Source organism: Penaeus vannamei, chromosome 22 (genome assembly GCF_042767895.1).
Source record: "Penaeus vannamei isolate JL-2024 chromosome 22, ASM4276789v1, whole genome shotgun sequence".
In the NCBI taxonomy this organism is placed as follows: domain Eukaryota; kingdom Metazoa; phylum Arthropoda; class Malacostraca; order Decapoda; family Penaeidae; genus Penaeus; species Penaeus vannamei.
The window spans coordinates 39,409,103-39,422,378 of record NC_091570.1 but is presented as its reverse complement, the minus strand read 5'-3'; the positions used below and the strand labels follow the sequence as shown (position 1 = coordinate 39,422,378).

General features: G+C 33.5%; 1 protein-coding gene across 10 annotated transcripts in view; it reads left to right on the top strand.

Moving 5' to 3' along the window:
* The window catches only part of LOC113803559 (chloride channel protein 2), a 215,969-nt gene extending 202,965 nt beyond the window's left edge, over positions 1–13,004 (top strand). For 5 of the 10 annotated variants that reach the window (XM_070136976.1, XM_070136974.1, XM_070136977.1 and 2 more), the window contains 10 exons: positions 151–207; positions 2,527–2,641; positions 2,912–3,166; positions 3,526–3,674; positions 4,667–4,714; positions 4,960–5,007; positions 6,906–7,017; positions 7,330–7,398; positions 7,808–7,963; positions 8,103–13,004. In XM_070136976.1, coding sequence (XP_069993077.1) covers positions 151–207; positions 2,527–2,641; positions 2,912–3,166; positions 3,526–3,674; positions 4,667–4,714; positions 4,960–5,007; positions 6,906–7,017; positions 7,330–7,398; positions 7,808–7,963; positions 8,103–8,339 — 1,246 coding nt within the window. In that variant the 3' untranslated portion in view covers positions 8,340–13,004. The remainder of the gene's footprint in view (positions 1–150; positions 208–2,526; positions 2,642–2,911; positions 3,167–3,525; positions 3,675–4,666; positions 4,715–4,959; positions 5,008–6,905; positions 7,018–7,329; positions 7,399–7,807; positions 7,964–8,102) is intronic. The other 5 variants (XM_070136968.1, XM_070136970.1, XM_070136969.1 and 2 more) reach the window with 5 other exon arrangements.
* Positions 13,005–13,276: the final 272 nt, after the last annotated feature.

Genomic DNA, 13,276 nt, shown 5'->3' with positions numbered 1-13,276 from the left:
CTGCCTGAAAAGATATGAAAAGATTACCAAGCTAAGGATCCTTATGTCACCTTAGACCATACCCTTATGGTAGTTCTTAAAACAAGCATCAGTTATACTCTTTTACTTTAACTTGTTCGAGAGATTTTATTTGTATTTTTGCCTCTGCAGCGACAGCGACGATTCCTCCACTTCCCCGCCGGGGTCACCTGCATCCACACGCTCAAAGTAATTACTGCTGAATGATTTCTTTGTGATGACCAACTTCAACCTTCAAAATAAATCAAGTGTGAATCAGTTTCTCTCCCATTTGAAGGAACTGAAAAAAAGGCTTTACTTAAGTCCCTCTCTGTGATGTTGTTGTTTGTCATCTTGGCTTAACTTTTGCTGCATGCTTTTGGCTATGCATTGATTTTCTTCTTTTTTGCTTGCCTGTTTTGCATCCCCTCTAACTGTGTGTATATAAATTTTCTCATAACTAACATATTGTGCATCAAAACTGATTGTTCTGGTTGTCATTGTACATTGTATAATCCTTGGCGTGATATAATTTAAACTAATTATCCTTGTGTCCGTTATATACATGTCTTTTTCCCTTTTACAGCTAAAACACCTGCATTTCTTCAATACTTGTGTACTGTATTTCTCTGTGTTTCTTATATACTTGCATTTTTTCTTTCTTTTTTCTCTTTCTTTTTAATCCTTGCTCTAATTTCTATTTTTGTCTCTCATGACTTTCCTTTGAAGTGGATGAAGTATTTCAGGTCACACTTGTTTTCTTGCTGTTTTCTTCCAATGCAAAACTATTTTTCATATGAATGTGTGTTGTAATATCTTTACTAAATGTGTCTCTACTTTGTGTTCTGCATCAAATGTGTTGAAGAAGAAAGATCTGAACAGAGGAGATTACACCAATTGTTCAGAGAAATATGAGGGAGAATGACTGATTCCACTAGCCAAGCTGGATTATTTGAGATCTTAGTTGTACAAATCTGTCAGAAATGTATAATGTATTTCTGATGAAGACTGTGGAATCAAAACATCAACTTTTTACACATGCCCAGTGTAATCTGTCATCCTCATTCCTTCGTCATGGAGAATAGTGCTTTGTCATCTTAAATGTGTTTTGTAAATTGTGTGTACAATTGATAACATTTTGATAACCCCCACGCTCTTGTCTGCTATAAGAGGGCAGACTCATTTTCAACCAAGGAGAAGAGCCAGTTTGCTGTAGTTGTGAGCCTTTCATTATCTTCAGAGATAAGAACACATAGCTAATTGAAGGAAGTAAGGATGGGTTACTGAGAATGTTCATAAAGAAGGATTTGATGATCGTGAAACTTTCATTGGTATGTTGGGTGCTCTGTGTATTCAAATGGTGAGGCTAATTGTAAGTAGTAGCATTCATGTGTTTGAATATTCATTAATACAAAATTTGAGAAAAGAAACAAGAAGCAATGTAACAAAAGACAATAAAATCATTTCTATTTTGTAGATTCACAAAATGTGGTAGATGCAACGAAAATAACCCATTCTTACTTGGCAATTTGCTATATACCCGACAGGCTTACAATAGTCTAGCTATGACATGCCTTACAATAAAAAGATCTCTCTTTTACCAATAACCATACCATTGATTTATATTATATTTAGCTTCTTCTATATAATGCTCCAGCTGTGTGTGGCATGTTACCAATGAGAATGAGAATTTGGTAATAATATGCCCTTTTGTACTGGTCTGTGTGTTTTTGTGCATGGTCTCTTAATATCCCCCTTAGGTCAGCAAGTAAACTACAGTCTGAAGGTAGCAATAGTGATGAATTACTTGCTAAAAAAAAGCAGCTGACTTTGCCTTTGCGGGTGACAGCAATTGAAGCAAACTAAGCAAAGACACCTTTTTTGGGGCCATTGCTGCTTCAGGATTGCCATAAGCATATACAGGAGCTCTGGGATTTCATGAAGTTGCTTTGAAGTTAATTTTTATCTTTTGGAGAAAATAATATTTTGTGTATTGAAATTATAACTGAATCTAAAACTTCTTGCTAACCTGTTGAGTCTCCTGAAGCTTAGATCACAATGTAGAAATAACTTTTTAAAACATTTGTAAAACCAGAAATTGAAGGCATCAAAAGCATTATTATAAATAGATTTTTACCCTAGTACAACTTATGCTGGCCCTGTTTAGTGAATGAGAGAGCATGACATTTTAGATGTCTGCATCTTTAGGCCTTTGGTACTGAGCTCATTATCTTTTTAGTTCTGGCTAACTCAGCTTGGCATTAGTTATCAGGGGGTCTACCTATCACCAGGTTTTTAAACAATTATCGAGGTGAAATAGGGTTTTGATATTGATTCGACTTTTTCTCCTTCCTTAGAAATAGGCACTTGTATAGATTATTTAGATTCTCAAATCCCATCTTAGAGTGCAACTTCTTGCATATCTCTTGAAATTTGATTTACATATTTTACAGTAACTGTAATTTGTTTTCCATATTTTACAACAGTTGAAATCTGACTTACACCTTTTTTTTTTTTCTAATAATCCAGACACGATTCTGACTCAGCCACACCTCCTGGCTCTCCAGCTGTTAATCGCTTGAAGGATCTTTTCCCGTCAAAGTCTCCGGTGACCCGCAAATCATCACGATTTTCAGTAAGCAAGGTTTGTTGAGGGGAGACATCATCATTTCCAGCATTAGTCAATAACTGTTGCTATCATTAGTATTGTGGTAATTAAGGTGTTGTAGAATATACCATCACAGGATTGATTTAGATTTATTTAACTATAATTGATCGTCAGTGACTGAAAGGTTTATGAATATGTCTCCAGGAGATTTGCATGTTATTGTACTGGTAATCTATTTGTAGATAAGGAGATTTACTATAGATGAAATATCACTCAGCATACATCATGGATACTGACACCCTGCAGGTGGATGGTGCAATCACTGGAGGGGAATCAGAAGGCGACGGCAAAGGAGATGCTGCTGAAGATACCACTGGAAAGCCAGTCAAGAAGCGTTCCACCTTTGACCTCCTCAAGGGCACAGGCAACAAGTTGCGCAGTGCATCCTACCGCAAGAAGGAGAATGGCGAGAAGGACCCAGTGAAGGAGCTGCGCAGAAGAGCCACACTGAAGAGATCAAACTCTTTGGATTCAGCTAGTTTCAGAGCAGTCAGCACTGAGGTAAGTCTGCTGCAGAGAGCCATATTTAAAGCACTTTGTTCCTTATTTTCTATTTCATTGGATTTGGAAAAATCAGATTTTTGGTGTATTTTTGCTACAATCTTTTAGCTTGTGATTATTATAAGTCTCAGAAAAAGACTTTGGGTAAGAATTGATGCCTTGAAAGTATGCAAGTAAGTCTTGCAGTTAGTTTACAGTACTCAAGTATGGTCTGGTAATGAATCACTAGCATTATTTTCATTTTCTAATGGTAACCTTTCCTCCTATTGCCTTTGGCTAATCATACTAGCATTAAAATCATTATTCATATCATCAGTCAGTATATCTTAAAATTCCTGTAATCTTGTTTTTCCAAAAAGGATACGACAGACACCAAGGTTGCAAAGACAGAATCTCCAAAGAAGGGTATCCTGAAAAGACGAAACTCCTTCAGTCTGGGCAGCGCAACAACACCCATTGCCTCACCACCAGAAACCCCATACCAGACCATCACTGCAGGAGATACAAAGTGAGTCTGATTTTCATTTTTATTGTTATTGCTGTTATTTTTATGTTTTAATATTCTTTACTCTGGTTATCTGTTGGCACATTTAACTGTGTAAGATTTCTGTGATTATTTTGGTTTTGGTAGGATGTTGCTTGCTTGCATTGCATTGATTGATGTATTTTATTTCTTGCTGCTTTTGTTGTAACTAATGTTATCTCAGTGCACAGGTATAGGTCTGTTAGATATTTTTTACTTTATCGACTCTTAATGGATGGAAATTAAAAGAATTGGTAAAGAATCCTTAGAACATGATCGGAAAAGGGTGGTTTGAAAGGAAATGGTGGATTAAATCATAGTGATAAGAGATGCAAAAGTCAGGACAGTTATGGATAAAAGGGGTTTAAAACAAAAGCAAAGAGTTCCTGTTTGTACATCAAGTCCTATATATCGCGAACAGTGAAGTTCTGTCAGATTTTCTTTTGTAGGCTTACTTTGTAATGCTTTTTTCTTTGCATTCAATGAGGTACATTAGGAAATTATGAAAATTATTCTGTATTATTTGATTTTGTTGATACTGAAAAATAGCTATTATTCTTGCTTGGGATACTCTTAGTTTTTTTTTTTCTCGATTCAAATTGGTCATTCTTATAAATAGTTTTGCTTATGCTATGTGACTTCTAATATAGATACTTTGTAAATTAGCAAAGTGAGCATGAAAGTCTCTTAATATGGTTTGGTTCAGAAGGATTATTATTTAGAAATATTACATCTTGCCTATCATCCACTTCTGAACATTTGTTTTCAATGTAGTTGACATATCTGCTCTAGTCTCTTAAAGAAATGGATATAGATACAAGGATGAAATATATAACATAATGATAGGCACGTTTGTAGATATCTCTTCCTCAAACAAAGCAGTTTGTTATAAGAAATTAGTGATTCAGTTTTAGCATCAGATGACCTCACAGTTTTTATGAATGTACAAAGATTTATTTCCCAAATGCACACTAAAGGGAAGAGGAGGAGAGTGAGGTTGAAGGAGGAATGAGCTCAGATGCTAGGTAAAGTATTGGATTTTGTAGACTGTAGATGATCATGTGGACATATCTTCATTCATGACTTTAGTATAAGGGTATCTTTTTGAATTTTTGTGCACATGATCAGACTCAGCTGTGTGTGATAAATAGAGCTGGAATATTTGAGGAATTGCCTGGTATTTTTTTGATAATGTATTTTCTCTAGGAAGAATTTGTGTGTTGATACATGGCATAATTTGTTATTGATTGTTCCTTATATGCTTACTAAGAGATGACGAGGAGACAGAGTTATGTCTGAGAAAGATCTCAGATGCTCGGTAAAGTATACTTAAAATTTCCTTGAAGATTTTTTCTCTTAGATTGTAGATGTTAGTGAGTTTTTACGTTTGTTATTGTTTTTTTAATTTTCATTACTTAGAAAAATAAATGTTTCATTGCATGAGCTATGTAACTAGGTAGATGAATTATTTTTTTAAAACAATATATGATGCAAATGATATTAGGCAAAAAAAGAAAAAAAAAATAGTTCTTGACTTCATTTTAAGATAATATTTGATGAAGGTTTGTCTTTTATATGCTTCCTAAGAGGTGAAAAGGGAAGGCATATAAATCGCAGAAGAAGGTGTAAAGTTAGGTAAGGTATGGTACGCGGGCGCGGTTGAAAGGTCGGGATATTTTAATACTCTGCTCAACTTCACAACAAGTTATGCAACACCAGGAACATTACTTTTCCACCACTACAAGAATTTTGTTTTTGGTGCATGTCTGTTGGTTTCATACCTTGGACCACAAAAATTGAACCCATGTAAGATTCATATGCGTTGGTATAGAGAAGCCCTCCATGATGGAGGTTAAGACAAGAATACCTTCACGAGAATAAAGGTACTTGAGAAGAGCACAGTAAATTCATAGATCTCATAAAGAAAAGGGACTTGTTTTCATAAGTTTAAAACATAACTCATACATTCATTTTAGTTTTAGAATAGATCTCTGTGCGTACTCCATATTTGACACCAGCACAGTTCCTGAGATGTGTATATCACGTTATGCATAGAAGCACATTTTCATGACATATTCACCTGTCATTTAAATGAATGTTCTCAACACTAGCAAAATTGTACATTACTCTCATGGTGCTGTATCAAGCACATTGGTTTATGAATCCTCGAGGTAAGCCACAGTGGAAACCGGGCATCTTCGGCTGGGAACTTTTTGCATGTCTAAACCTTGTAGTTGAAAGAATTATCAGATTTTATTTTCTAAACTTTAAATCTGTGAGGTAGATTTTATTAGAGCATTTATACAGAGATTCGGACCAAGATGGTATTCAAAGTTTGGTAAACAATTATAAATCTAGAAAGGTTAATGGATTTATGTCTGTAATTACGCTTTTATTGGCACTTGCCTATCAGTTGCCATATATCACATTTTGTCAGTGTACTTGAAAAAAAAAAAAAAAAAAAAATCCTGCCATTGATTATTTTCGAAAAAAACAAAAAAACAAAAAAACAAAATTCCAGCCATTGATTATTTTCGAAAAAACAAAAACAAAAACAAAAAAACAAAATTCCAGCCATTGATTATTTTCCTCCTCTACTGAAAAAATAAGCACAAAGTCATGCATTTGTTCCCAGATAGCTCATAAGTACCCATTATTAGCTGTACAGGCACATAGACACCATACAATATATATATCACTGCATTATAGATCAGTATCTTTTTTCTTTTTTCTTTTTTATTCTACAAAGAAAAGTGTTTAAATTTGTTAATGGGATATAGAAAATTGTAAATATATAGAGACTGTAACTCTTGGTTTGTTGATTCTGTGTAGGAGTATCTCCATTAGTCTTTCATGAAAATTTCTGGATGTATAGACTTCTGAATCCTATTTTCTCATGTTTGATATATTTAGTGCATTAGCAGTGGTTGTCAAATAGCAAGGAAAGAAAGTTTGTGTATGAATTTTTCAAAGATTATTTTAGTTTGTAAATATTAATTTGGAATGTTAATTGAATAGATGTTCTTAATTATCTTATGTCACCTCAATTAAATTTTTTGTTCACAGGATGTGTAAATATCAGGTAGATATGAAAGTCCCTTTTCTTCTATTCTATAGTATTTTTTTCTCTTTCTCTCAGATTTTACACCGTTCTTAAAAATTCTGAGCTTCCTTAAAAATCTTTGAGAGCTTGCTAACTCTTACCCGTATTTCCAGGCTTCGCAGTGCCTTTGAGAAGATGCGCATGAGAATGGAGAGTGCAAGTTCAATGGAATTCAAACTCTCTCAGATTTCACTCTTCAAGTCAAAGAAGAAGGAACAAATAATGGTTTGTATTTTTTTTTTCATTTCTTTTGTTTGTATTTGATAATTTTTGGTGTTTTCTCATCCCTTTGTTGTTTATTAGTCTGTTCTTATTACTATTTTTTATATATTATTATTGTTATCATCATCAAAATAGTATTGTTATTATTACTGATATAATAACTTCATCATCTTTAATATTATCATTGTATCTATCATAACGTATTCATGATTACTATTAGTATTATCAATATTATTGATGCTAATAGTATCAGCTTAATTTCCCATATGGTTCTCAGAGATTGGGGAGTGTAATACAAATAACGTTTCCTTGCAGAAAAAGCCAGTTCTGGATCTGACGGAGGAGGAGAGATCTGTCTGGGAGTTGATGGAATTGTCAAAAGAGGTGAGGGCAATACAGAAATAATAGGCACTTAACAAGTACTTGTATTTTTTTTACTCGACTTACCAGTAATATCCTTTGTTAAATTGTTCTTTTAAACATTTGATACATATGTGTGTGAGATTTATTAAACAAATTTTTAGAATGGTAACATTGAGGATACATGAAGATGGTTTTCCTATTTGCTCTCTGTGGCTAAAACTTTTAAAGATTATGGTAGATGGCTTTTATAGTTTACATCAATTGTTTTAATGAAAATATAAGAAGAGATAGAAAATACTGTGTAATTAAAACTTTAAAACATTGTAATTCAGGTTAAAAATCATTATTGAGTTCAGCACATGCTTGGAATTAAGTTTTATAATATGTACACATATGATAAAAAATTTCAATATATTTTATCTCTTTTCAGGTGGACTTCACAAGGTGCCACATCGACCCCGCACCATTCCAGCTGGTTGAAAGAACTTCACTCCTCCGAGTTCACTCCATGTTCTCCATGCTGGGTATCAACCATGCTTATGTGACTGCCATTGGACGTCTAATAGGAGTGGTGGCTCTTAAGGAGGTCAGTTGATTGTGTATTAGATTTTTTATGCTTAAATTTGAAAGAGAATTTTTTTTTTGTTGAAACGTTAGTTTTGGCGTGTTGAGGTATTAGATATATCAATTGCTATTTATGACTTATTGATGTGAATTCCTTGCAGGTCCGCAATGCTATTGATGGCCAGTACGTAGGCCAGACATCAAACCCAACACCTCAAGTGAGCTCTCCCAATACGCCCACCTCCCCCATGCGATCCGCTCTTGTTTCAGGGACATCTCCTCAGAGACTTTCTACCTTTAATCCCATCAGCTATTCCGACCCGGAGGCCGGCACACTGTCCCACAGGGGCTCTAGGACTCAGTTGGTCAATTTTACAAATGGTGCTTCACACAGCTGAGGAAGTAAGACTTTAGGAGATTAAGGAAATTGGTGGACACCTGTGAACTGTGATCTAAGTCGTGAACCTTCGTCACTTGTCAGCATCACCACAGACATTGACACTTGACGCCGCATTATATGTATAGCATGAGATGGCATGGAATGACTCTTAATTACCTACCATGGAAATTGACCAAAGTTGAGGACATTCCATTATTTATTTTCAAGCAGTGCTCTTGACCATTTTGTGTTTTAGAACACGTTATGACCCTTCTAGAGAGGAGTAAATAGATTTTTCTGTTCTGACTTCTTTGAAAATGGAAAATATTTTCATTAAATCGTTTCTGTGTCTCCAAGATATATATGAAAATGGATATCATTGGTGACTTTCCGGCATTTGATATTGTTTTTAAATTTAGTGCGTTTGTAGTGAACTATTTATGACCCAAAGGAAAAATATCCTTTTGTGCTCATAATGTCTATTTGATCCAAGTAGTTTTAAAAATTAACATGTTATCCTACATATGAAAGGATGATTAGTCCTTCTATTTATGTAGGGGTAAATAATGTCCATTTTTTTATTTTGGTATTCAAATAATAAGTACCATAGTTTGCAGATTTTTCTTAAACAGGAAACCGTAACAAGAGACTAAAAAGTTGGAATGGTCACAAATAAAGAGAAAATATACATGTAATGTATGTTATAAACTAAGAAGCATCTTGATTTCATAACCAGTCCGAACCCCTTTTTCAGTACATGCTTTAAATGTCAATCCCTTGGACAAACTGAACTGCATTTTCAGGGTCACTGTGGAGGAGGGCTTACTGTGATAAAAGTTACCAGAGCAATAGATATGTACCATTCCTTACAAAGGATGAAATTATGATTTTACTATTATTATAACAATGATTACTTATTATTATTAATTAATATAATTATCATGATTATTATTGTTTCTCACTGCTCGTAACTATGCAATTATTTGTAATGAGTTCCTCTTAACTTTTCTTGTGTGATAATGGGATTCTAGCAAGATACCCTCGTTCTTTTTATTTTATTACTAATGATTATATCATAAAATGTTCCTTTGTGAAGTTTCATGGTATGATTTGGGAAGTGCGTTATCTCATTACTGAAACATCGGCACAAATGCGTCTTTCACATCTTAGTCATTAAGCAACCTTTTTTTGGTAATATTTTCGTTTGTATGTCCATTAATGAACTTTGTTTGTGTTACACAGTTCATTACAAGATAATTTCATTACAATGTACTCATGATGTATTAAGTATTTTAGTATATACGGATTAAATTTGTAACTTCTATATGTGAATCTCATATTTGTTATTACATGTGTATTATATAGAATTGTTTCATTTTCTAAAGCAGTCACCATCCTTCCCTATTTTTCCAATCATAAAAGAGAGAAAGGTGGAAAGAAGTAGCCTTTTTTTAAATATATCTGCTTGTGTCAGCACAATATAATCCAATGATCAAACGTCCAATATGCAATTTCATGTGTGGAGAGATTCTTAAAGACTTTCCAAGCTTTTTTTCCTAATATTACTCTGCTTTTGTAAGGTAATGTGTTTTTATAATGTCATAAAAATGTTTTCTCACCCTGTAAATGTACACCCTTATAAGGAACCTTTCTCTTATTTTTTCCTTGTTTAAACCATAGAATACACTTATCATATTCTAATTCTTGGGTAAGAGAGCTCCAAATAATTTGTAGTAAATTCATGCAAAAAAAATTAAACTGCTTTACAGGCTGCTTTTGCAAGGTAGGTTAAACACAATGTAGTGTATGCAAACACAAAAGCTTCTCATGAATACTGAATCACAACACCCAACATTATTTCAATTTGTAATACATCTTTTTTGTGTTAGAACTATAACATTTTAGAATCAATTTGCAATGCCCTATTGGTGCACATAATGCTAATGCTTTATTCCCAGTTCTTCAGATCTTAATAACACTACTTTTGGTTAATTTTGAGTTCTTCATCAAGGCATGTATATAATACACATTTAATTTTTGCTTTTTGACTTCATTTCTTTACTCTTAGTACTTTCTAACTCATGTATTAGTATTTTCTATTTCATGCATCTCTTTGTATTTACACATTTAAGTGTTTATGTTATTACTTAGATAAAAATCATGTACTCATAAAATGTACAAGGACACACCATTCTCTCATTTTTCATGAACACAAGCATGTGTGTATGTATGAATGTTTTCTCTTAACCTTAGCCTGTAATTGGGAAATGTTTTATTTATTATACCTATCAGACTTGCCTTCATAATTGTATGTGAATGATTGTTAAAGATTAACAGCATATTCTATTTTGTTTAAGTTTCCCATCTCAGACATGAAAGAGCCTGTTTTATACCCAGTGAATTGAACCATTGAAAAATTGTTGAGCCTTTGATATTGTAGTGAATATTATCATTAAAATATGTATATTGAAAGGTCGAAAGTGCCTCCTTATATAATGTGATAAATTTCCCAGCGAGGAATTACTGTAAATTTGGAAAATAGGGTTGATAAATGTGATAATTGAAAAATGTAAACACTTGTTGCCACATCAGAGGAGAATGTGTGTGATAGAACAAATGGTATTTTTTTAGGAGACAACCTTTCATCTTTCTTAGTCATCTCACAATCCATGCTCAAGACTCTTCTTCCCTTGATTTTAAGATCATAGATATCTTTTAAATTATTTGGTTCTTTAATTTAGACTGCGTGTATTTTTAAAACTTTAAACTTTTTTATCAGAGAGAATGATGCTTGGTTTTCTTTGCTTTGGAAACCATAAAAATGTATACCATAAGACCAGAATTTTTTTTACCACTCTTGACTGCCTGCAAATATTAAAACCATTTATATGAAAAAAATCTTTGAGCATTATTACAGCAACTGAAGATAGCTGTTTTAATGCATTTAACTTTTTGCAGGTTAATGAAAATCTGGAGTGTGTGCTAGACCTCATGTGTCATAAGTCCCCACAAATAAAATCATCTAGCAACTCTTTTTTTTCTCTCTCTCTCTCACCTCTCTCTCCTTCCCCCTACATCTCCTTCTCCCTTTCCTTCTTCCTTCCCCCTACCTCTCTCAAGCCACTTTTCCTCCAAAGCACATACTTCGCATATTTCTTTGAGTTGTGTTCGAGGCCTTTACAGGAGGATATTGTCTTCTGTCTTGTACTATCTTCAAATGTATTGTTCTGGAGTTAGTATGTACTTTTGTAGCTGATATTTGGAATACTCTTGCTTTCTCATACATGATTATGGCAGTTGCTAAGAGGTGTCATCTGCATGGTCGTTTTATTCAATATATTAATTCAAGCTTAATGTGTCTGATGTTATTTGAAATGTTTTTGCAAAGCTCTAACCTCTACATCACAAAACCCCTAAATGTTGTGAAACAAAAAATATTCTTGTAAATTAAAGTGTCTCTTAGTGTGAGGGCAAGCTGCATAATCATTACTGAAGTAATACATCTGCAAAATTCTTTGGTAAAAGCAATATCCCTAAATACATATGCTTTATAGCATTATTCTCTGCAAGTTAAAAGTATATAAAAAAAACTTAATGGCAAACAATGTTAGCTTGAGACATGGAAGAGGTGCAGAACAGTGCTTTACTTTTAATATTGCAGTCTACACTATAATGTCTTGACCAAGAATTTGCAGTAATAATACACTTTTCTCAGATTCCTTGAAATGAGATTAAAATTAAAAGTGGTTTTATGTATATAACTTTGAGCATAAACAATGATCTGTGTCTCGTGTCACATTCCCATTTCTGCTCTCTCTCTCTCCATAGCAGCCAGTTTGACTGTAGATCAGTGCTGATTCTGAAAACAAAGCTAGCTGCATTTATTTTTGCATTTTAAACTCATGGATGAGGTTTGTAAAGAATATATTGAAGTTCATCCTGCCTCACAGAGCACTTATACAGCATATGAAAGACACCATAGATATGAGGTGCATACATATATATATGTGTATATAAATATATATTATGAGTGATATTTACCCTTTGTGACATCAGTCATGTTTCTTACAATCACGTCAGCTTCTTTACCACAACCCCATTTTGATGGTTGTATTTGCAAGCCTGTATTTTTTACTGAATTATCCAGCCCAGCTCAGCCTATTAGTTAAAAGGATTATTCAGCTGATAAAGATGGGTTAGAATATTGTAGATAGCATGAATGCTCTTCCTCATGCTGTATATGCTCACCTTTTGATGGTTAAAACCATGATTGTTGGTGCTCGTCCCTGTATTTTCTTCTTCCCTACAACCTTTACAATATACAAATGTGCCGCCAGAAGGTTGAGCATAGGGTCATTTGTTTGAACTCGAGTGTTATTTTATTACTCATTACATTCTATGGCTTGCTAGATAAAAACTTTTGGGATTGCCCTGTTTTATCTGTTTGTGGAATGAGTTTTTAGTAACATTACTTTTTTATTAAAAGATCATGCACTATGGTATATTATGTCCATTTTCATGTCGATAGAATGTTATAAAAGACAAGCATCATGCAATAACCCTCCTGTTTTGTTTAAATGTGCTAATTATCTCAACAATTGGGCAGATTCTACATGCTCAGTATTATGTACTCAAGATGAAAGTAACCAAGTTATCAAGTTGTATAATTATACATTTTGTTCAATATGATATTTTTCCTCTCCTTAATAATGTTAACCAAATACTGGTGTGAAGTAGAGCACCATTTTGATGAATGAAAAGATTATAGACTACATTAGTTTCTTTACAGTTAGTTCATTTGTAGCAAAACCTTTGTATTCTTCTATTAAAATTTATATTACATTCATGAAGTGCAAGTTTATGAGTAAACTGAAGTAAGCATATTCTGTAGTTTAATTTATGATAGCTTAATTTTTAAAAATCCCTGTAAAGTTATCAATTACCAGAATCAGTTAG